Here is a 25,478-nt window from a genome sequence, read left to right as displayed (position 1 = left end):
TACAGTCGCCATTTTCCTCCACCAACATCACAAATTTATTTTTTTTTTCACATCACACTAACTCTCTCGGCAACTCAATTCCCAAACCAAAAGTTAATTTCTATATAACCTTTTTATAGCCACCAATTTCTTCAACCTAATGTCACGACAAATTTTTTTTTTTTCCACATCACAATAACTCAATTCTTCCAAAAACTCAAAATCTCATCCCAAGCGTTAATTTTGGGATATTAATTAAAATAGGCAATAATATTCTCGCATAAACCTTTTTCGACAATAATTACTCCGTTTTACCTTTTTAAGTAAACCATTTTTTTCATTTCAAAAATATCCCTAGTCTAATTTTTCAAACGCAACACTTACCTTTCGTCGATTAATTGATTATCTTTCACGAAAAGCATTAAGATTAAATTACCTGAAATAAATAAAATTTATAAATTAAAAAAGAGATTAATATTTATAAAATAATTTATTCTTATATATAAAAAATATTACGTATTTCTCTAAATTATCTGTAATGAATAAAATTTATAAATTAAAAAATAAATTAATATTTTATAAAATAATTCATTCTTATATATCGAAAATGTTACGTTTTTTTTTCAAATTATCGAAAATATTACGTTTTTTTTCAACTTATCTGAAATAAATAAAATTTATAAATTGAGAAACATATTAATTTTTATAAAATAATTGATTCTTTTATATAGAAAACAATGCATATATCGAAAACAGTATGTTTTCCTTGAAACGGTGCGTTTTCTTCTGAAAGAGTGCGGCAGTTTCTGAAAGGGTGCGACAGGTTCTGAAAAAGGTGTAGAAAGAGTGTGACAAATGTGGAAAGGGTGCAGTAGTTTCTGAAAGGGTGCGACAACTTCGAAAAGGGTGCAACATTTTCTGAAAGGGTGCGACAATTACGGAAAGGGTGCTGAAAGGGCACGACAGCTTCTGAAAGGGTGCGAGAATTACTGAAAGGGTATAACTGCAACAACTGCAAAAAGGTTGCGACAGCTTCTAGAAGGGTGCGGAAAGGGTGTGACAGCTTTTGAAAGGGTGCGGTGTGATAGTTTCTGAAAGGGTGCGACAAGTTCTGCAAGGGTGCGAAAAGGGTGCTACAACTTCAGAAAGGGTGCAGAAAGGGTGCGACAACTTCAGAAAGGATGCGACAATTACAGAAAGGGGTGCGACAAATGTGAAAAGGGTGTGGTAATTGCGGAAAGGGTGCGGGAATTGCTAAAAGGGTGCGACAACTGTAGCGGGTGTGTGGAAATTGCAGCAATTGCGGAAAGGGTGCGACAGTTTCTGAAAGGATGCGGTAGTTGCTGAAAGGGTGCGATAATTACGGAAAAGGCGCTACAGGTTCTGTAAGGGTACGGTAGCTTCTAAAAGGGTGTGAAAATTGCTGAAAAGGTGCGACAATCATGGCGGGTGCGTGGAAATCTTCATAATTACGAAAAAGGTGCAGTAATTTTTGAAAGGGTGCGTGGAAGTGTGCGACAACTCACCGTTGGGCGTGTGGCGCATACCATTTAGTTAGAAACTTAACCCTAATGTTTTGTAATATCTTTCGTATTGCAAATCAAAACTTCAATCAAATATCGACCGTCTCACCAAAACCAAAATTACTCACACTCGATTCACTGTCAGAAACTGTCGTCGAAAAACTACAGCAATGTTGTCCGAATCATCTTAGTCGTCTCAGGTGCGTATTTGTTGTTAACATTGATTCGACTTTGGCACATTGGATGAGATATAGGTTTTCGTTTGGTTGGTTGGATGTATGTGATCATTGTTTAGGGTTTGTGATTGATTTGTCGGTGTGACTGTGTTGGTTCTGGATATGTGATTTTACAACATACATTGCGTTGCGGTGGTTGATTTCACACCGTTAACACATTCACGCTCCCATTCACGTTTCGTCGCACCCATTAGCACTTCCACACACCCTTCACTCATCAACGCACCCCATTGCAGTTCCACTTACCCTTCACTCATCCCGCACCCTTTCATGTTTTGTCGCACCCATTAGCATTTCCACACACCCTTTACTCATCGATGCACCCCATTGTAGTTCCACACACCCTTCATTCATCCCGCACCTTTTCACGTATCGTCGCACCTATTAGCAGTTCCACACACCCATTCACACCTTGTTGCACCCCTTTGCACTTTGTCGTACCCCTTTGCACTTTGCTGCACCCCTTTGCATTCTGTCACACCCCTTTGCACTTTGCCACACCCCTTTGCATTCTGTCGCACCCCTTTGCATTTTGTCGCACCCTTTCACATTTTGCCGCACCCCTTCACATATTTTCTCACCTGTTTGCAATTTGTTGGATTATATTACTTATATTACCTTAACCTTCAACATATTACTTATTTTTTGAACATGTTGATTGCTTTTTAGGAAAATGGAGTTAATGAACGTCCTAGGGAAATAAGGTATAACAACAACCATTATTTTTTTTGTGAAGTTAAAAGTTAGAGGTCATGTGAAAACTGTCAAAGAAATAAAAAATGCCCTTACTAATGCACAGAAAAAATTGTTTAAAACATGTTGCTTCGGGCAATTTTTGAAGATGGAGACTTTGAAGTATAGCTCCAGTTTATTGCATTCTGTGCTATTTCGACAAATCAACAAAGGAGTGGTAGGAGAGGAATTGTGGTTTCGGCTTAATGGGGTGGACTGCAGATTTGGCCCTGTAGAATTTGTTATAATAACAAGATTAAAATTCAGTAGAAAAATGGTTAAGGGGAAGGTTTTAGGAAAATCACGACTGAAATCTCAGTATTTCCCGGGTAAAAAGGCTGTTACTTATGGTGATCTAGCAACAATATTTAAAGAAAGAGTATGGGTAGACAATGATGAGGATGCCATTAAAATATCTGCTCTATATCCACTTCATTTTGCATTGTTGGGAGTAGATAATAGAAAAACTATTTCAGAGAATATTTTAAGTATTTTTGATGATTGAGATACTTTTAACTCATATCGCTGGGGTACTCTTGTTTGGAGGATGACAATTAAATCTTTGGGTGATGCTTTACTAAAACAATACAATGAAGTTTCTAAATTGTATCCACCGAATTCAAATAATATCCCAATATTAACTTACGATATACGAGGATGTACCTTAGCATTTCAGATAATATTAACCTCTTTTTAATATTTCATAAGTATATCTGTTTTCTCATTTTATTTATTTATAGTATGTGCATTTTTGAATGGCAAGTTTGGATATACGAGACACTTAATAATTTGAAAAGTTTTGTGGTTTGTAAATCGGTTAAGAGAATCCCTCGAATGTTGAGGTGGAGAAGTTTAGATGTTCCAAGCTGGGAGGAGATGAATCGTATTTTAAACTCTTCTAAAGTAAGTTCTTATGCATGGTACATAATTTATTAATAGTTGACTTTAAACCTCTCTTAATAAACTTGATTTGAATATCTGTAGGATGTTGTCACCTCTCGTATAATTGCATCCAAAGTTGAGAGGCAATCATCGTATTACGAAATGTTATAGATGACATTGATGATCCAGAAGAATCTGATACTACTTCTCCTGTCGCTATAACATCCCCTCCAAATATCCTACCTGGTGTAACATCCCCTCCAGACATTCTACATAGCGTAACATCCCCTCCAGATATCCAACCTACATCTGTAAGTTGGAGTACTCCTATTCATAGGCGACGGAGTATATTTATAAGTAGTCCTGTGCCATCGGCTATGCAGCAACCTGAAGGTAGTACTTTTACATCATTCCCTCAGCCGGCTGAAGAAACATATACTTGTAATATTCCAAGTGCATCTACTCAGATAGATGATGATAAATTTGATAGACTTTAAGAGCTTCTACAAGGGTTCATGCAAAAAGTTGATGAACAACTTGGGAACATCGATGAGCGGCAAACACTACTTGAAGCACGTCAAGCATCCATAGAAGCCAAGTTGACAAAGCTTCAACATACGCACCATACAAACCCACCAAGCCCAATTGAAGTGGTATATATTTAAAGGGAGAAGGACTATTTCCCACCCAACTTTTGATGCGTTCTCACATTGCCACACACGGGAGATGAAAATCTAGTTTTCCCACCCGTGACTAAACTGCCGTCCAATTTTTCAGTTAGGGACAGGGGCAAAATCATCATTTGCTATTTAAAACCTTAAAACTTTTAAATTTTACCGTTTCCCCCTCCAAGTTTTAAAAACTAATAACTAACCCATCCTCAAAGTTTGAAAAGTTTAGATTTCACCCTTGGGGTTTGCTCCTTCTCTGGCCACCATCGACGGTCGACGCATTCAATTGATCTCCCATCTCCGATTACAAAGGATGACGAAGGACGACCTTTCGTCGCCCAAATCTGGACGATGAAGCGTGGTCCAGATCTGGAAGATGAAGCGTGGTCCAGATCTGGAAGAACAGATGAAGGACGACGCTTCGTCGTCCTTCGTCGTCGCATCTTCCAGATGCGATGAGCCACGAAGAGAGAAGAAGAGAGACCTTTGTCGAGCGATCTCCCACATCTGGACAACGAGCAAAGTTTGAAATCGATCTCCTAGATCTGGACGACAAGCGACGAAGAGAGGTCTCTTCGTCGCATCGTGCATCGAAGAGATCTTCGTCTCTTCGTTGCACCGTGCGACGAGGAGATGAAGATCTCTTCGTCGCACCACCGCCGTCGCACCAGGAGAAGGAGGAGGCCGGCGACGACGTCGGAGAAGACGTCGGGAGATGAAGTTGAAGAATGAGGGTGAAATGCTAGTTTTGAAAGTTATAGGGGGTGGCTGTATTTTGAAAAATATGGAAACCCTAGATTTGGGGATGAAAATGTTAGTTTTTAAAGTTTAAAAACTTTAGGTAAGGTGAAAATGTTAGTTTCTAAAACCTAAGGGGGGTGAATGGTAAAACCCTCACATCAATTTTGAGAAATTAAATTGAGGAGTATTTTTGTCATTTCATCTAACAAGGGTAAAATAAATATTTTACCCTTATGCAAACAGATATCATCCATTTTAATAGCTCATAGGTGGGAAAACTAGATTTTCATCTGCCGTGGTTGGCATTTTGAGAAAACATCAAAATATGGGTGGGAAATAGTCTTTCTCCCATATTTAAACTATATTCTGATATATTACATCTTTTAATAATTGAATAATGTTATTTTGAAAATTGATAAGTGTTTTGTTTTTTATTTTCAGGATGAGCCAACAGAAGTGTTGTTTGAGTATTTTGATCAATTTGATATGGATATCCAACAAACAATTGATGTCACAAATAAAACTCAATCAGAGCATCATTCCATTACTCGGAGGGCATTACGTGGAAGGATAATGAAGAAGGGTAAAACATTTCGGAGCCATATACTGATCCTTTCGAACATCGTCGTGCACGGGCGGTGTTACAGGCAACCTACAAAGAGGATACATAAAATAATATGTGGAAATATTTGCAATGGTAAGGGGACCCTCCAGAACCGGGTTTGGGCAACACTTATTTATATGGACCATACGATAAAATAAAATGGTGGAAGGTATTATGTGAAGATAACCAATGGCTACTGGATCAGATATATTAATCTTTAAAGGGCAAAGTTACATTATTTTTACATTATATTGTTATTTTATAATGTTTGCTCATTTGTTGTAATATTATTTTACTTTTTAGCATATCGATAGTTATTTAGTGGTATTACGACACATATTTCCATTAGCTAAATGGACTTGTGTTGAAACTTCTTTTGATGGGTGGTTACCGCATATAATAAGAGAATGAAAAAATTATAGGTTAGATAATTATCGATAGCCACGATTATTATTAGATCCGATCGAAGGGATAAATGATCTAGACTTACATAGAGGTTATATCTCATGGGTTGACGATGATCAGGTTTGTATTATATAAATTGATATTTATATATTATTATGGTAAAGTATGTTAGACAAAACTTGACTGATGGTAATGAATTTATTATATTACAAGTTTATATTCTGATCAATTATGAATCTCAACACAGGGCATGCGGTGAATTGGACCTAAATGAGTGGACTTTGATGGTGTATGACTCATCGAAAGCATTTTTTGACTCTACAGAGAGGTTCTTGGAGGCTATGAAACGTTATTCTTATCTTCCGGCTATTATTAATGCGACCAACTATTGGGAGTCACGGGGTCTTGAGCTAAAGTTAGAACCATTGACCATTACGAGATGCGTCAATGTACCATAACAAGGCCCTGCCTCCGGTGATTGTGGGATATTCTCATTATATATTTTAGGGTATCTCGCCACTGGCAAGAGATTAAATTTTAGGGCAAAGAATGCTTCTGTTATGCGTTGTATGGTTGCATCAAAAATATGGAAGCATAGCGGGAATTCAATCTTTTTTTGATTTTTTGTATTATATGTAAACTTATAAATATTCTTTTTTTCGTATAGTATGTCGATTTTATATATATATTTTGTATTGATTGGTTAATATGTATTAAGTTTTAGTCGTATGCATAAGTTGATTAATTACATTACAGGTATTTGATATTGTATATTTTGATTGATATGTTGATGTGGCTAAAGTTTGGGTTGACGGGTATAATATATATATATATATATATTGGAGTGTAGTTTATTTGGATTTGTTATATACAGGTTGGGAATTGTTGAAATTACAGGGGAGATGCTGTCGAATTTTTTACATAAAACTATAAATAATTGCCTAAATGATTATGTTAATTTGCTAAATTTGTATTCCTATTCTAAAATGACGACGTTACGAATTATTTCCAGGCTGAAAATAACAAACAAGGAAATAAATAAAAGGGCACAGTTTATTTTCTGCTGAAGAAATAGATTTCGCAATCATTAACAAAACATATATATCATATGTGCAAAAACAGTTTAATATACCCTTTTTGATAAACACAAAACATATCCGCTGAAGAAAGAATATATATGAATTTATTTATATTCTTTCCGAGAAACCCATACCTGCTGAAGATGTTGTAGCCTCAGTTAAAGGATTTGTACAAACTAAACATGTGTGCCATTTTTGATGACATCTGCTACATTCAACTTGACGTATTTCTTCTCTTTCTGACGGTCTTCTATTATATTCTGATGGATGACCAGAACGTCGTTGTTACATTTGTGGTGGATTAACTATACGAATATCTTTAGGTTGCATCCATTCGGAAGGATCACCCAAAGGTTCAACAGCCTCTCGATAAATAGCTTTCCAATATTCAGTTGAGTAATATTTATTTACCCAAGGATAACAATTTGAGAGGTTTTGAAATCTGGCAATTGCTGCAACATGTGTGCATGCTATTTGTGATAGTTGAAATTTCTTACAACTGCATTCTTTTGTTGCAAGATTGACTATAGCGATAGATCTACCAGAGCTATACACTTTATATCTATCAATAGTTATTGGTTTGACAATCATATTAGCTGATTTACGGATATGATTGGCTAACTTTTCTTCAGCTCACGAAGTCAGATGATGAGTGCAGGTATCTGAAAGATATTATAACATTTGAAAAATTAGAAAATACAGATATTGATGGTTTGTACCTGTGATATTGCGAAAAGTAACAAATGTATGGTGGTTTGTACCTGCCATATTGTGACGAGTATAAAACCATTTTTGTAAGGTTGAATGTAGGAATTCGATGAGCATAACCACTGGCAATTTACGTGCATGTCATGCCAAAATATTAAACGATTTAGCAATATTTGTGATCATAATGTTATATCGAATGCCAGGAAAGTGAGCACGAGCCCATCGTGCGTAGTCAATCCCTTCCAAATAAGCAGCTGCAATGGGGTTTTCAACTTTAATCATATGCAAAGCCTCCTCAAAATCCTCTGTTCGATAAGCCTTTGTCGTTCTCCAAAATAAACCCTCAATATGTTTTGTTTGCTTGTACCGAACATGCATATTTCCTTTTATATGATGGTTACACCAGCCATGATGTGCATTAGGAAACACTTCTCTCACAGCACGAGTGATGGCATGGTCTCTATCTGGGATGATTGCTAGATTAGTGAGATCGTCGATACATTTGTGTAACGCTTGGAGAAACAAAGTCCAAATCATCGTTTCCTCCCTTCCGCCAACTCTGAATGCAGTTGGATAAATTTGATTGTTTCTGTCCTTGCCCACAACAATAAAAAGTGTACCCCAATATCGGCCTTTCAAGAATGCTCCATCAATACAAATAACAGGACGACAATACTCACGGAATGCTCTAATAGAGCAGCCTAAAGATATGAAAACAAATTGAAATCGATTGTCTAAGTCAATTTCAATTTGTGTAATAGTATTAGGGTTTCATTGCTGAAGGTTATAACAAAATATTGGTAATAATCTAAATGACTCTTCCGGTGAACCTCTAATTTCGTTCAACGCCCAATTCTTTGCACGCCAAGCTTGTGCATAAGATATATCAATTTGAAACCTATCTGTCATGTCTGTTATAATTTCTTTCGGCCTATACACACGATCCCCAGTAGTAAATAAGGTCTGTAAGATTTTTCCAAGTGCCATTTTACCTGTTTCCATGTGGTGAGGCCTTATGATATCGCAAGGACAAGTATGTGTTCCTAATTTATGTAACACAAATATATTGCTATTACTTAACTTGATCCCTCCCGCTTTCCGTTTGCATTGTTGATGTAAACACTTTATATCCCATCTCTTCTTATTTGAGCTCGAGACCTTGAATTGATATTCATTTTCTATTGCATATCTATATAATGTATCTTTTAAAACTTGTTTAGATGCAAACTTGTCTGTCACTTTGAATTTGCCGCCTAATGGTGCAACCATATGAACTACAATTCTTTCATTTTCAACATCTCTGTAGGGTTCTGGACCACCAAAAAATGGATTGCAACCAACTAAACTTTCAAGTGCTGTCATTGACGTACCAACCCCTATATCATCAATAACATCATCACACATTTCCGCACCAATATAATCTTTATCGCCCTCATTATCACAACCACGATATTCATCTTCTTCTTGAAGGTTAATACATTCCTTGATAAATCATCTGTTTGATAATAGCCTTCAGGTGTACCCCATATTGATTCTGGGCCTCTTTCACCATATGCCAAGTCTTGAGAAAAAGGATTCCAACCAATATCATTCTTAATACCATATGTATTTATCCTGCTACTTCCTAGTACACTTTCTGGTACACTTTCTGATTGTGTATATATGTTATCCATGAAATGAACTTCGGTTGATGGATTTTGTTGAATCCCTTGATGAATCCCTTGATGAATCTCTTGATGAATTGTTTGATCTGGTTGTGAATATTGCTGGTAATTATCTCGAAATTCATTTTGTTGTAAAACCACTTCAAGAAAAAAGGGAGACTTTTTGCGAGACTTACATAACTGCATCATCATTCGGATATCATAATCATCTTTCAATAAATAAGGTGAATCGCTAAACTTGGTTGGATTTGACATATAAATTTTAATTTCATTAAAGCTTTGATTGATACCTAAACGACAACATACTCCTTCCTTAAATCCTTCGTAATTGATTCTTCTATTAGCCGAAAATAATTTCTGAAATCCACCGATATATTTGAGGTTATTACCTTTATCGTTGCGCCATTCTCCTTCGAATCCTAGCATAAACATCACTCCTACCATTCTTTCTGCTGGATGGTTTTAAGAACAAAAAGGTGAGATTGAAATTATAACGTAGATTTGGAATATTAAAAATAAGTGATGAAACAAAGAGATCTTTGTGAAATAACAATAATTTCTTTCTGGAGGAAGTAAATAATCGTAGTTTTATTAATATTACAGTAAATACTTTCATCTGCCGCAAATATACCATAACTAAATATTAATGAAGAATTAAATTCTCTTCTTATTAAAAATAATTATTAACTTTTGTTAAATTTTCTTAATAAAAGTTTTCATTAAAGATGATAAGTTGTGCATGCATGCACATGTTTGAACATTAGGGTTTTCACGCACCCATTAGATTATAATGCAATGCACCCATCCATGCACTGCCGCACCTGTTGCCGCACTCGTTCAGCAATTCTTGCACCTTCCACGTGCCCGTAATATTTGCCGCACCCTTTCTGCAATTTCCCGCACCCTTTCGATAATTATTGCACCCTTTCAGAAACTGTCGCACCCTTTTCAGCAATTCTCGCACCCTTTTGACAATTCTTGCACCCTTTCAGAAACTGCCGTACCCTTTCAATAATTCCCTGCACCCTTTTGACAATTGTTGCACCCTTTCAGTAATTCTCCGCACCCTTTCAGAAATTGCCGTACTCTTTTAGCAATTCCCGCACCGTTTCAGCAATTCTCGCACTCTTTCAGCAATTCCCGCATCCTTTCAGAAGCTGTCGTACCCTTTCCACAATTGTCACACCCTTTCAGAAACTGCCGCACCTTTTTAAAAAATGTCGCACCCTTTCAGAAAATGTCGCATCCTTTTAGAAGCTACCGCACCCTTTCCGCAATTACCGCACCCTTTCAGAAACGACCGCACCCTTTCAGAAACTACCACACTCTTTTAGAAGAAAACACACCGTTTCAAGGAAAACATACCGTTTTCGATATATGCATTGTTTTCTATATAAAAGAATAAATTATTTTATAAAAATTAATATGTTTCTCAATTTATAAATTTTATTTATTACAGATAATTTGGAAAAAAACGTAATATTTTCGATAATTTGAAAAAAAAAACGTAACATTTTCGATATATAAGAATGAATTATTTTATAAAATATTAATTTATTTTTTAATTTATAAATTTTATTCATTACAAATAATTTAGAGAAAAACGTAATATTTTTTATATCTAAGAATAAATTATTTTATAAATATTAATCTCTTTTTTAATTTATAAATTTTATTTATTTCAGGTAATTTAATCTTAATGATTTTCGTGAAAGATAATCAATTAATCGGTAAAAGGTAAGCGTTGCGTTTGAAAAATTAGACGAGAGATATTTTTGGAATGAAAAAGATGGTTTGCTTAAAAAGGTAAAACGGAGTAATTATTGCCGAAAAAGGTTTACGCAGGAATGTTGTTGCCTATTTTAATTAATATCCCGTTAATTCTCAGAAACCTTATGACGTCGCAGACTATCATAACAATTAATATACGCAATTTCTAGAAAAAATTTCTAACACAATAAACATTGCAACGTTTTTAGCTAGACTATACTTCAAACAATCACTAAAAAAAAATACTTAAATCGTATAATCACACTGCAACATATTCTAACAAAATTTTTTTATCTTCCATACAACTTGTATTGTAATTTAATGACTAAACAAAACACTTTTCTATTAAATACCCCTATTGAAGAGAATCATATTTATTTAATATCTCTCTATTAATTAATCCCTACTAATATAATCAAATCTTAAAAATTTCATTTAATTATTATCATAAGAAAATAAATTCTACTTACCTTTTCTCCAGTAAGACAATTTGATATAGACTTAGTTTCCCAGGAATTCTTCAAACTTTGATCTCTACTTTCTGATCTCTTTTCTCTTTATGAGTTAGTGAATAAAAGAAAAAAACCTCAATTATTTCTGCCTTTCTATATTTTCTTTATGCTTAAATGAAGAAAACACTAACATTATCCCCTTATTACACAGAACGTGAATTAATTGCCTTTAAGGTTTATCTAATCTCTTTTTTTTTCTTTTTTAAACTATAAAATCTATCCACTAATTAATTAAATAAATTTTCTTAAATACCTAAAATATCCCTCAAGCATACCTGAGATGTCATAGTAATTCATTTGCAGAGCAAAATTTGAAATGTCCATCTAATTCAAATTTGTGGGTTTCTGCTCCATGGTTTGCGTACCTCTCTTCTTCCAAAAGAGGCCATATGTTACTTTTTTTAGTTTTTTTTTTTAATTTTAAAAATTTTAAATATCTGCGTATAAATAGTTAAAATTAACAAAATTTTTATATGTTATCTTGTATCATAATATGTCTATATATTCTTAATATGTTATTTAAATTCTTCATATATTATATAATATCAATATATCCCTATATTTTTGTAATGTTTTTTTAACCCCCATAGTTATTTAACTTTTCATTTAATTATCTCATATATTGTCTTGTATCAAAATTCATCCATCTATTTTTAATATATTATTTAAATCTTTCATATATTATATAATATCAAAATACCTGTATATTTTTTCTAACATTTCATTTAACCCCCTATAATTATTTAATCTTTCATTTAACATCTTTATATGCTGTCTTGTATTAAAATACATCTATCTATTCTTAACATGTTATTTAAATCCTTTATATATTATGTAATATCAAATACCCCCATATTTTTTTAATATTTCATTCTACCCCCTATAATTACTTAATATTTTATTTAACACCCTTATATATTGTCTTATATCAAAATACATCTATCTATTCATAACATTTCATTTATAATGTTCTTACAATGTTTAATATCAAAATACCCCTCATATTTTAATAACATTTTTTTGACTCCTCATAATTATTTAACACTTCATTTAACATTCTTGTATATTGTTTTGTATCAAAATATAACTATATATTTTTAATATGTTATTTAAATCCTTTATATATTGTGTAATATCAAAATACCTCCAATATTTTTTAACATTTCATTTAACCTTTAAATTATTATCTAATATTCGATATCCCCTTTTACATAACATACAAACTAGATTTAATAAATAAAATTAAGTTTTGAGTTAAAATTCGTATAAATACATTTTTTTCACGAATTGATTTTTTTCAATTCGAATTTAAAAATATAAACTTTTTCCAAAAAAACTCGTAGTAATTGATATTGAGTAAAAATGAGAGTAAAAGTGAGTATTTGAGTAATATGAAAAATGTGTAATAAGAGTGACAGTAAAAAAGTTTATATAGATATGGTAAAGAGTAATTTTAGTATTTTAAAAAAATTTAAAATATTTTTACTTAGAAATAAAAAAAATAGATATTTTTACTTAATGAAAACAAAAAATACGCATTTAATATAATTTCCCATACACTAACCACCATACGTGCCCAGGATATGATAATATTATAAAACCACTCGCCGCAAGCTGAATTGGAACTTTATTACATCCTCTGATGTAATAATAATAATGAAATAATAATAATAATAATATTATATAAATCCTAAATTCCAAGGAAAGTATAAGTATTTTCTCTTTAGTTTACTAGGGAATGTTTCTCTAACACCTCCATTGTCTCTCGATAGCCCCTCTAGACCTCACCCTCACCAAAAGCCTCACTCATTGTACTAACTTTTATCATTCTGTTCACTTCCACTCCCAATTCCGGATCCAAATCCTATACTGCTTTACATGAACTCCCCCTTTTGAAAAATGGATCCTCCACTTGTAAATGAGTTTTCTTTCTCTGCCGCCAACCCATGTTCCTACAGTTTGGCTGAGATTTGGCTTTATCCAATCAACGGTGCTGAAGTGGCTAGCCGAATGGGGAATTTGGGCCATGGGTTTGGGGAGAGTTCGGGTCACAGAGATGGTTCGATGGAGGAATCAACAGTAACTGAGCGCAGTGGTGGTGGGTGTGGAAGGAAGCGAAGAGATTTGAGCTCTGAAGATGAGTCGTCAAAGATTGTTTCTACTACTACTGATACCAATGACTCGGTGGGTCTAATTTAGTTTTTGCATTCATTTTTTTACTTTTTTCGGGGCCTCTATGTTTTATTTATTCATTTATTTTTTTGTAATGGGAGAGTGAAAGGAAAAAAAAGGTGAATTTTTAGGGATATTGTTTGTTTTGGTTTGGATTGAAGAGGATGGGAAATTTGAATGGTAAGCTTTTGGTCAATCGATATGCGAAGGCTTTTTCTAATAAATTTTAGATCAATTGATAGTGTTGTTAAAAAAATTTGCAAGAAGAAAATGTTCTAGATGTGCACCTTTTAGTTCGATTTAGTCGAGAGTTAATGTATCTTCCAAAAATTTGAATCATTCTGAAGTTTTAGCCAAACCACTTGGTAAAAAGATAGGAAGAATTTTTTGTGATAACTACGTTATGTTGATTTGGCATAGAATGTATGAGAAGTGCTCAATTTAGTGGCATACTTTTTTTTCCTATAAGGTCCCAAATTGTTGGATTACCGTTGGAAAGTAGAGAAGGTTGAGTTTAAGGGAGGATGTTACTATATAAGGGTGAAGTGCTATTTCTGTAATGTACCTGTGCCTTGCTACTGTCTTGTAATATTTTTGTGTTTCACTACTCTTTTGTAAATGGCCAAGGGGCACAGTGACATTTTGCCACTTAACTATAAAAACCCGAAAAGAATTTGTACTGTAGTTGATCTGTTCATTTTAATAAAAATGTGTTTTCCTTACACTTTCAGAATTCTCTCCTCTTTCGTTTACTCTCTCTCATCTCCGGCTCAAGCTCATAATTTAGGGTTTAGTTTAGGATATAGTCTTTACCATGAAGGCTAAAAATGTATGTCTGTCACAGGGAGAGTCTATGTTGTTCAAAGTGTCAAGTTTAATGAAACAGAATTTCCATTTCTTCATGATTCAAAATTTAAACAAACCTTAACTTCAGCACAATCACTCTCACATACCGTAGATGTGCAAGAATCTACTCCCACCTTTAGATTTCCACCTTACAATTTACCTAATACCTCTGTGAAAAATCATTCAAATGTTACAATTGGCCCCAAATCAGCATGCTCTCCTGAAGTTGGTTTATTTGGCAACTCTGATGCTGCTCAGGGTACTTCAGAGAGCCAAATGAAAAGAAAATGAAAGTCAAGTTTTAAGCTTTATATATATTTGCTTTTAAATTCGTTTATTACTACAAATTAGAATATTTTTCTTTGTGGACTAAAATATCAGAAGATTTTTACAAATCCATTTTTTTTCTAGTGTTGGAATTCGGAATTGAAAGCAAAGAGAGGAAAGACAAGTTTTTAAGCTTTAAGTTTCATATTTATTATTGTTTTTGTTGTGTTTTACTGTAACTAAAAGTAATAATTCACTATCTGTGACCTTCCATGCCAAGAGGTATCTCAAAGTTTTGTTCTTTGGTTCTTCTTCAAATTCAGAATTGAGCTGTTATCTTATTGCGGGGGAGTTTGAATAAACTTGGTTTAAAATAATCTCATTTGATTCTGATTCTTGATTAAGGTGATCCCATATTTTATTTATACTGTTTTTTTCTTTTGTAGACTACAGATTGAATCCAACAGTAATCGGATGAAAATATCAGGATCTAAAAATGAAAGAGGTGATTCAAAAGCTGAGGCTGAAGGAAGTTCTGCAGCTGGTAACAAGTCAAAAGATTACATTCATGTCAGAGCAAGAAGGAGCCAAGCTACTGATAGCCATAGTCTAGCTGAGAGAGTAATTCACTTCAATCCACTTTTGATTGTCCAAATTAAATCATTGTGCAGCTCATGTGATAGTATCTGACACTTCCATGTGGTTAATTAACCATTTGCACAGATATGAAACTGATAACACGTGTTTTTTTCTTTTTTGGCTATTCTAGTTTGGAACTTTTTTTGGTATAACAGTGTGATTCGTTAACTTGGAACAAATAACGTTTTTGCAGGCTAGGAGAGAAAAGATTAGTGAGAGGATGAAGATTCTCCAGGATTTGGTCCCTGGATGTAACAAGGTTTCTTCAATTTTAAAACTGCTCTTATATTAGTTTCTTTGGCTAGTCCTGCAATTTTACATAAGTTAGTCTTACGAAGAAATTTTTATGAATTCATTGTAAGTATTTTGTTGTTGTTTTTAATTAGTACATATCTGCAATCTCATTTTACTTGGTAATTATCTTGTAATAAATTGAAACTCACAATCAGGTTATTGGAAAAGCATTTGTCCTTGACGAAATAATTAATTACATCCAGTGTCTTCGGCGGCAGGTTGAGGTATTGATACCCCATTTTATATGTCCATAGACACTTTAAGACATATTTCTTCTTTAAGGGGATAAACAATACTTTAATTGTTTTTTTCACTCATGTAGTTCCTATCAATGAAGTTAGTTGCCGTCAATTTAGGGATGAACTTAAATCCTAGCCTTGAGGGATTTCATTCAAAAGATGTAAGCCTATTCCCATTGACTGATTGCATAATATTTTACTATTTGTAGAACCTTTTAAGAAACTGTTATGATGTTCGGATCTGTTTCAAGAACCAATTAATTCCCTGGAACATCACAGATAATAACCAAGCTATGCATGCTTAATTTATTGCGCATATAGTCATTTACAATCAAATGATTTTTTTTTGTAAGTAATTTATTTACAATGAAACAATTCACGTGAAGTAGATCATGAAATGTGGGTAAAATACTTTTGTGTTTAAAACCTCATGTTTCAACTTATATTTTACTGTTGTAGCTCGATTGAGTTGAGAGTTTATGTATCTTCTGAAAGTTTAAATCATTATGAAGTTTTAGCCAAACTGCATGATAAAAAGATAGGAAGAATTTTTTGTGATAACTACGTTCTGTTGATTTGGCATAGAACGTATGAGAAGTGCTCAATTTAGTGGAATACTTTTTTTTTTCCTATAAGGTCCCAAATGTTCAAAGTCTTAAGATTTGGGTTATTTTATTCTTGCAACCAAATGAAAGGAAAATGAAAGCCAAGTTTTAAGCTTTGAATTTTTTCCTTTGTGGACTAAAATATCAGAAGATTTTTACAAATCCATCTCTTTTCTAGTTTTGGAATTTGGAATTGAAAGCAAAGAGAAGAAAGACGAGTTTTTAAGCATTAAGTTTTATATTTATTGTTGTTTTGCTGTGTTTTACTGTGACTAAAAGTAATAATTTGCTATCTGTGACCTTCCATACCAAGAGATGTCTCAAAGTTTTGTTCTTTGGTTCTCCTTCAAATTCAGAATTGAGCTGTTATCTTATTGTGGGGGATTTTGAATAAACTTGGTTAAAAATAATCTCACTTGATTCTGATTCTGGGTTAAGGTGATCCCATATTTTATTTATGCTGTTTTTTTCTTTTGTATACTACAAATTGAATCCAATGGTAACCGAATGAAAATATCAGGATCTAAAAATGAAAAAGGTGATTCAAAAGCTGAGGCTGAAGGAAGTTCTGCAGCTGTTAACAAGTCAGAAGATTACGTTCGTGTCAGAGCAAGAAGGGGCCAAGCTACCAATAGCCATAGTCTAGCTGAGAGAGTAATTCACTTCAATCCTCTTTTGATTGTCCAAATTAAATCATTGCGCAGCTCATGTAATAGTATCTGACACTTCCATGTGGTTAATAAAGCATTTATACAGATATGAAACTGATAATATGTACTTTTTTCTTTTCTGGCTATTCTAGTTTGGAACTTTTTTTGGTATAATGGTATGATTTGTTAATTCGGAACACATGACGATTTTGCAGGGTAGGAGAGAAAAAATTAGTGAGAGGATGAAGATTCTCCAGGATTTGGTCCCTTGATGTAACAAGGTTTCTTCAATTTTATAACTGCTCTCATATTAGTTTCTTTGGCTAGTCCTGCAATTTTACATAAATTAGTCTTAGGAGGAAATTTTTATGAATTCATTGTAAGTTTTTTGTTGTCGTTTTTAATGAGTACCTATTTGCAATCTCATTTTACTTGGTAATTATCTCGTAATAGATCGGAACTCACAATCAGGTTATTGGAAAAGCGACTGTCCTTGATGATATAATTAATTACATCCAGTGTCTTCGGCGGCAGGTTAAGGTATTGATACCCTATTTTATATGTCCATAGCCACTTTACGACATATTTCTTCTTTAAGGGGATAAACAATACTTTAATTGTTTTTTTCACTCTTGTAGTTCCTATCAATGAAGTTAGAAGCCGTCAGTTCGGGGGTGAACTTGAATCCTAGCCTTGTGGGATTTCATTCAAAAGATGTAAGCCTATTACCATTTACTGATTGCATAATATTTTACCATTTGTAGAACCTTTTGACTCAGATGGTGTGAAACTGTTCTGATGTTTAGATACTGTTTCAAGAACCAAATTAATCCCCTGGAACATCACAGATAATAACCAAGCTATGCATACTTAATTTATTGCGCATATAGTCATTTACAATCAAATGATTTTTTTCTTTTGGTAAGTAATTTATTTACAATCAAATGATTTATGTGAAGTAGATCATGAAATGTGGGTAAAATACTTTAGGGCCTAAAACCGCATGTGTTCAAGTGTAGGATCATAGTATTCTGGAAACTTCTAAGTTATATGATTAACTAGTTTTCCTTGCTTGTTGTAGCTTGGTGCACCACCTTTTGATGCTTGCTGCATGACATTTGGCTCACAAGCAGCGGGAATATAGTCTTGGATCAGAACACGAGTGGCTGCATTAGCAGGTTGGTGGAGGTTTCGATGGAGCAACAAAGTTTTAGATGAGACCATCGTTGGCATTGTTGGATTAAGCAGCAAGAAGACATGCGAAATTGTTTTGATACTATTTGTAATATTCCCTTTATAATATAATAGTTTGACTCATTATCAAAATATGTCAAAACGTCCCTAATCTAATTATTCGATTTAGTGTGAAAATATTTTTCACTTTGAATATACAGTTTATCATGATTTTGTTTGTGAGTTTTGTAATCTAAAATGTGTCTTGATAATTGCTCATAGACTATTTAATTAGTTAAATCTTTTTACTCTCAATCGATGTGGGACATAGACAAAGTATAAATAAATTCAATATTTTTTTTTTTGTATTTGGTCAATATAAAATTTGTTTAAAGATATTATATCATACAGATATGTTCACAGATTACAGTAGTTGCAGTAATTACTATTATAAAATATCAATTGAAGGGAGGTGAAAAAAAAATTAACATGAAAATGCATGGTTCAGAACCAAACTTGGATTTGATGCCAGTCGCCAGCGGTTACATCATCTCCTACCTGGAAGATTTTAGTAGGAACTGAAGGTGTTGTGGAAGCAATCACTGTTGAAAGATGTAAACGCAAGAGCCTTTCCTTCCCCACCGTTTAGTTGGAGTTGGAAGTGAATCAGTCCTCTTGGAATCACAAACATCTCCCCACGACTAAAAATCTTTGAGTGAGAAACATTGTCACTTTGTTATAAACCCTACCATAAAATTCATTAGGTGCGAGATAGTCATTTGGCCGTTTAATTATCTCATTATCCAAGAGTAACCTAAGATGAAGATGTTAAGAAACAATAAAATTATATAAAAAAGCAATAAAATTATATAATTAAATATATTAATAAATATTATTATATAATTAAATAATTTAAAATTAAAAAATAATATTTAATTACATAATAACATATTATTTATTTAAATAACTTTAAAAATTTTGACAAATTCATACCAATAAAAAATAAAGAAAAATAGAAATATACAAAGGTCGAGCGACCGCCATTGAAATGATCCACTCGGATAACAAAATTGTACTCACTAACTGCAACATGCAAAATCACAAAAACATAACTGGGCTTTCTGTCTTTTCAAACCCTAACCCTAAACCCTCCATGACCTGAGTCTCACCGTCGGTTCTTCCTACTCACGCTCCACTGTCCGATCATCAGAACATTTTTAAAACTTCGTGCAACCAAGTCTCAACAAACGATGCCATCGCAGGCCGATCTGGACCGTCAGATTGAGCACCTTATGCACTGCAAGCCTTTATCAGAAGCAGAGGTGAAGACCTTATGCGAGCAAGCGAGAGCAATTCTGGTGGAGGAATGGAACGTGCAGCCCGTTAAGTGTCCAGTCACCGTATGCGGCGATATTCACGGACAGTTCCACGATCTTGTTGAACTTTTTCGCATCGGTGGCAACGCTCCCGAAACCAATTATCTCTTCATGGGCGATTATGTGGGTCAGTTACTGGAAATTTACATATTCGAACGTGTTAGTGTTTTTCGTTAGTTTTGTTTAGGAAGATTTATCGATGTCAGTAAGATTATAGGATGTGCTCAAGTTAATTTATCTTTTTTAAATGAAAGAAGTATTATGTGGGTAACATGGTGTCGAGGATGTGCGGTGTGGTCATGGTTACTAGATGAAATGCTTTTTAATGACTATATATAATTAATTGGAATGTAGTGGCACGATTTGAATTAATTATATAGTTGATTGGAATGGTTAATGATATTGATAAAAACACGTTTGAAATGGGACTTATAAATATAGAGAGTGAACCATTGTAGCCTATTCTCTTATGCACAAACTCTTTATCTCTGAGTATCCATGTCTGGTATGGAACAAGAATCCATGTTTACATATTTATTATTTTACATATTGTATTTTATTCCACATCGGCCAATATTTTTGTTGGATTTGCATGTTTGCCTTTGATAACTTCCAGTTTCACTGCATAGCCTTTTGTAATTAATTTTAGGCCAGATCACGTTTTAAATTTGCATTTGGGAGATGATTCTACAGACTCATTCTGGCTGCAACCAATGACATTTTACAATTTTATGTACAATGTTATGTTGGAGATCAAAGCATGCGTGCGCTGTAAACACAAAAGAAGAAAATCTTTTGCATGCTTCAATAAGTTGGCTCCATATGTGGAGGAAGTTGATTCTGAAGGACATATTATGGATGAAATTTATTTTCAAGTCGGAGAAAAGTAGTTGTTCTTGGAGATGATATTGAATCTAAACAAAATGACTGTTTCATTGTTTGGTTTAGTAATTTCAACATAATTTTTCAACAATATGGGCGCATGGGTTCACTGGCATTGTGTTATATTTTTCCATGCGGAAAAGTTATTCTGATAGGGCTCCAAAGTGTGATTGCTACTTCAATATATGAGGCAAGATAACTGTAATCTTAAACTTAAAATTTGGAACCAACTTCTTTCCCAATTTGATTGGTGTTATGTCCTCTTTGCAATATATTGCTCTTAAACTGTTGTAAGAATCCTTGTCAGTTTTTGTCTTTGATTTGTAGTGTTGTCTTATTGTGCAGATCGTGGATACTACTCAGTAGAGACTGTCAGCCTTTTAGTTGCTCTGAAAGTTCGTTATAGAGATAGAATAACAATTTTGAGAGGAAATCACGAGAGTCGTCAGATAACTCAAGTGTAAGAATATTTCTTTCAAACTTTTTCCATCAATTGCTGTCTAAGTTTCTGAAATATGGGCAAAATTCGATGACATACTTTTGGTTGCAGCAACTGCTCCTGAATGTATTTCATTTAGTTTATGAAAGGGTGTTTGTAAAGTGCAAGAACCAGTTATCGGCATGTGGCTTTTGGCTTCTTTGTAAGGAGTTTAAGTTCAGAAAGAGCATAGTTATCTTGATCAATCAGACAGAATAAATTTAAGCCTCATATGTTCCATGACATATTGGGTTTTACAAATTAGTTTTCTTTATGTTTCATACAATTGAGAAAAGCCATTCCCTTATTTACTCTTTACCAAACAAGCCGTTTGAGTTGACAAGGTCTCTCTCTTTTAATCATGTGAGCACTTATTATTCCTACCCTGAGTTAATTCGTTGTCATGCACTCAGATATTTAGTTTCTCTTTGCAGATATGGATTTTATGATGAATGCTTGAGAAAATATGGAAATGCTAATGTCTGGAAGCATTTCACTGACCTTTTCGATTATTTGCCACTTACAGCTCTAATTGAGAGTCAGGTTTGAATTCTTATGGTGCAGTCTTACAGTATTCATATTCTTTTATTTTGGCTGACAAGAATTTTCAATTAACCCTGTAGGTTTTCTGCTTGCATGGTGGACTTTCACCATCTTTGGATACATTAGATAATATCCGTGCTCTGGACCGTATACAGGAGGTAAACATACACTTGCTCTTGTAATCTTTTTGCAAAATTGTCCAGTCATATTTATCCTACATGTTTTTTATATTAAAGTTATGCATTTTCTAAATTTTGGCAGGAAACCAAATTATTTCCTGTCTTTTGATTCTTGTCATGATATGCATTACCTTACAAAAGCATTAAATAGAGTTTCTCTTACAGAATGGCTTAAATGACTAGATTATGTAGTTTAATGTTAGGAAATATTACAGGTTATAATTCAGTTTGTTATTGGGAAATGCTACTAAAAGTTTTAGGTATTAAACCAGATATGTTTCAATGTTTCTAATACTTTTGTTATCTGGGAGATGACATAGTAAAAAGTTGATTCAAGTGCAGATTGTTTTATTAATTATCATGGAAGTTTTTTCATGTATTATGTTAACGTATTCTGAGCATCTAACTTTTGCAATATATGGGAGTATCGAACTTAGATGTTTAAGTTGTAGGTCATGTTGTATAACTGTAAGGCATATACCACAAACTGTCATTGCCAAACATTAAAGAAGGAACTAAATACACAAAGAGATGTTGAACTTGACCCATGGTACTGTTTAATAAAATGAAGTTGCAGAACCAGCTTAGATGTACTGGCATGATATTTTTCATCTGACGGTGAATGCTAGAAATGATTAATTCTTCTGTCTCATCAAAATGCATCTTCCAGCATTGTTAAATTTCTTACTTTTCTTTCAATGTTTATGTTGGGAGCAGGTTCCTCACGAGGGCCCAATGTGTGATCTTTTGTGGTCTGATCCAGATGACCGGTGTGGATGGGGAATATCTCCCCGTGGTGCTGGATACACCTTTGGACAGGACATTGCTGCACAGTTCAACCACACTAATGGGCTCACTCTTATATCTAGAGCTCACCAGCTTGTTATGGAAGGATACAACTGGTGCCAGGTATGAGAACCACAAATGAAATTAGAATTTTCTTTGAATTAGTCCACCACAGTGAGTTTTCTCAATTTTTGTTTGCTACACAAATTCATTGAAGGAGGAGAATGTGGTGACAGTGTTCAGTGCACCAAATTACTGCTACCGTTGCGGAAATATGGCTGCAATTCTTGAAATTGGGGAGAATATGGAGCTGAACTTTCTTCAATTTGACCCTGCTCCTCGCCAGATTGAACCAGATACCACACGCAGGACCCCAGACTATTTTTTGTGATGGCTATAAGTTACACTTCACTGGAAATTATTCATATTTCCTGTTATGTTTTTGTAGATTTGTTTGCAAATTTGAGTTGTCGTTTAGTTGAGGGAGAGACAAGAAACCATTGTTGTCATCATTCTTTTGGACGGAGTTACTCTGCTAGCTGGAGTTTTGCTTTGTGAATTTAACTCCACAGGTGAAACATCCACTGATTTCCAAAATTGCCTTTATATATGAGAGCTGGTCTTCCGTACCAATTCTTCGTTAATTGGTTTTGCGGCTTTTGCCTCAGCTTGTGGTGGAGTTGTGATCCATCATAAATTGGTTCGAATTGAAGAAAGTAAATTATTGTGGGATTGGAAATGATGGCATTTTGGAAATTTTGATAAAAGGGTAGGGGTTTGGGCCCCCTTGGATTACTTGGGGTTTAACTATTCCACTGAGGGGTGTCTACTGATCTCTAATAATTTGAGGAATTGCGATCGGAGATTTATTGGAAGGTAATATATCTTGACTTGTAATACGTGGGATGGTGTCAAAAACATTTTCCCTCTTTTGGGTTCTGTGTATTATAACCTATAAAAATAACTAAAAACATAAATTTTGACTGGTTTTGAGTACAGGTTTCGATAATTATCAGTGAGGTTATCTGTCATGATTAATGAAATGATGGATGGTGTAAAAAAATGCCTAAAAAATCTCTGATATTGTAATATCTCACCTGAGAGCTGCTATTAAATCTACTCTATGCATGCATGGCATTCTCATCATATAATCAAGTTCCATCATACTCCAATCAATATCACATCTAAAATACATCCATGTCTTTATTAATTAAAATAAAAACAACATTCAAATAATCCATTAGCATTATTAGTTTCAATTAAAACATTTTTAATTATAATCATCAAATGTGATTCATAAACCATTCAAAACAAATTATCATCAAAGAGCAATCAAATGTTCAATGCCTAATGAGGACAAGGACTTTCTTTATTCTTACTACACATTATTTAATATCTGCAGGCATCTTCTGCAGTGGATCAGAACCAGAGCTCTGCATCATTAGTACATCATGATTTTCATCTACAAATCCCTCAGTAAACTTAGGCAACAACTTATCAATTCCAGCAGCAAAAGTTTCAATTTAGCAGCTGCTATGGCCAATGTTCTTAGTAAGTATGAAGACAAAAACCAAAAGCCCGAAGCAAAAATTTAGGAGAAAATGAAAAACTGGAAGTCAAAGGTAAAATTAATAAAAAATTGAAAATTAGAAATCATTATGGACATTAAGAGAAACTTGCTTCCATAAAAAATGCTCCATTGATTAGAATTGATTGTATTTTAGGATCTGCAGATGTAATTCTAGTTTTTTTTCAAATTTGTCTATTATTCTGCAAGAAAGAAAAGAAAAAGGAGAAGAAAAATTGATTAAATAAGTCTTCATGGGTTTGTTTTCTTTTAGTGCATATAATTTTGCTGCAAAAGATTGACTGCTTGTGTTCCAAGGGAACTAATTGAGCATAATGTTGTTTCTTACTGTAGCATTCAGCAAGAAGAAGCTAAATCAAATACCCCTCATTCATATACGACATTGAGAACTGTTCTGAGAATTCTCTGGATCAGGTGCAGGAAATCATTATGGACATTAAGAGAAACTTGCTTCCATAAAAAATGATCCATTGATTAGAATTAATTGTATTTTAGGATCCGCAGATGTAATTCTAGTTTTTTTCAATTTTGTCTATTATTCTGCAAGAAAGAAAAGAAAAAGGAGAAGAAAAATTGATTAAATAAGTCTTCAAGATCGATTAAAACTGGTTAGATTTATACATTTGTAACTTTTTGCAGAATAAAAGACAAAATCAAAACAACAAGAAATATGGTTTAAAGATTTGCAAGAAATAAAGAGAAAAGAGAAGAGAGAGGAAAAATAGATTAAATAAGTCTTCAAAAACCACTTGGATTTAAAGATTTGCAGCTTCTTGTAGAACAAAAGACAAAATCAAAACAACAAGACATAGGGTTTAATGACATGTTGGTTTAATGATGTGAAGGATTTACATTAAATTGAACGTCGTTGCTTTGTTTGTTGTTTAGTAGTAACAACGTTGCTGATGTGGCGGTAGTTATGCCAACCAGCCGAATGTAACAGGGTGGAATATGCGTTGGAACGCAAAAACTTTTTATGTGAATATCGTTGTAGATTTCTTCCTCCTACGTTCTTTGCTTCTGTGTTCTTTTCTCTACTCCCTGATTTTACTCATTGCTTGTGTTTTTCATATCGGAGCGTACCAATTGGTATCAGAGCGTTCGACCTGGAAATGGCACAGGGTGCTCGAGTGCAAGAACTGCAAAAGGAAATGGTGCAGCTGATTCAGGATGCAAAGCTCCATCAACAGAAGTTGATTTAGGATGCAGAACTCCATCAACAGAAGCTGATGAAGGACTCCATTGATGAGATCAA

The 25,478-nt window shown here is 33.8% G+C and overlaps 1 protein-coding gene and 1 pseudogene across 1 annotated transcript; both read left to right on the top strand.

Moving 5' to 3' along the window:
- The first annotated feature begins 13,237 nt into the window (after window positions 1-13,237).
- LOC123203955 lies at window positions 13,238-18,665 on the top strand (annotated as a pseudogene).
- A 739-nt stretch (window positions 18,666-19,404) lies between these two features.
- On the top strand, window positions 19,405-23,620 carry LOC123204781 (serine/threonine-protein phosphatase PP2A catalytic subunit-like). The gene is made up of 6 exons (XM_044621580.1): window positions 19,405-19,894; window positions 20,995-21,109; window positions 21,562-21,670; window positions 21,751-21,828; window positions 22,567-22,758; window positions 22,853-23,620. The coding sequence occupies exons 1-6, from the start codon at window positions 19,642-19,644 to the stop codon at window positions 23,024-23,026; spliced, it is 921 nt and encodes a 306-aa protein (XP_044477515.1). The 5' UTR covers window positions 19,405-19,641; the 3' UTR covers window positions 23,027-23,620.
- Window positions 23,621-25,478: the final 1,858 nt, after the last annotated feature.

This window comes from Mangifera indica, chromosome 20 (genome assembly GCF_011075055.1).
Source record: "Mangifera indica cultivar Alphonso chromosome 20, CATAS_Mindica_2.1, whole genome shotgun sequence".
In the NCBI taxonomy this organism is placed as follows: Eukaryota; Viridiplantae; Streptophyta; class Magnoliopsida; order Sapindales; family Anacardiaceae; genus Mangifera; species Mangifera indica.
This window is presented reverse-complemented; position numbering and strand designations above follow the sequence as displayed.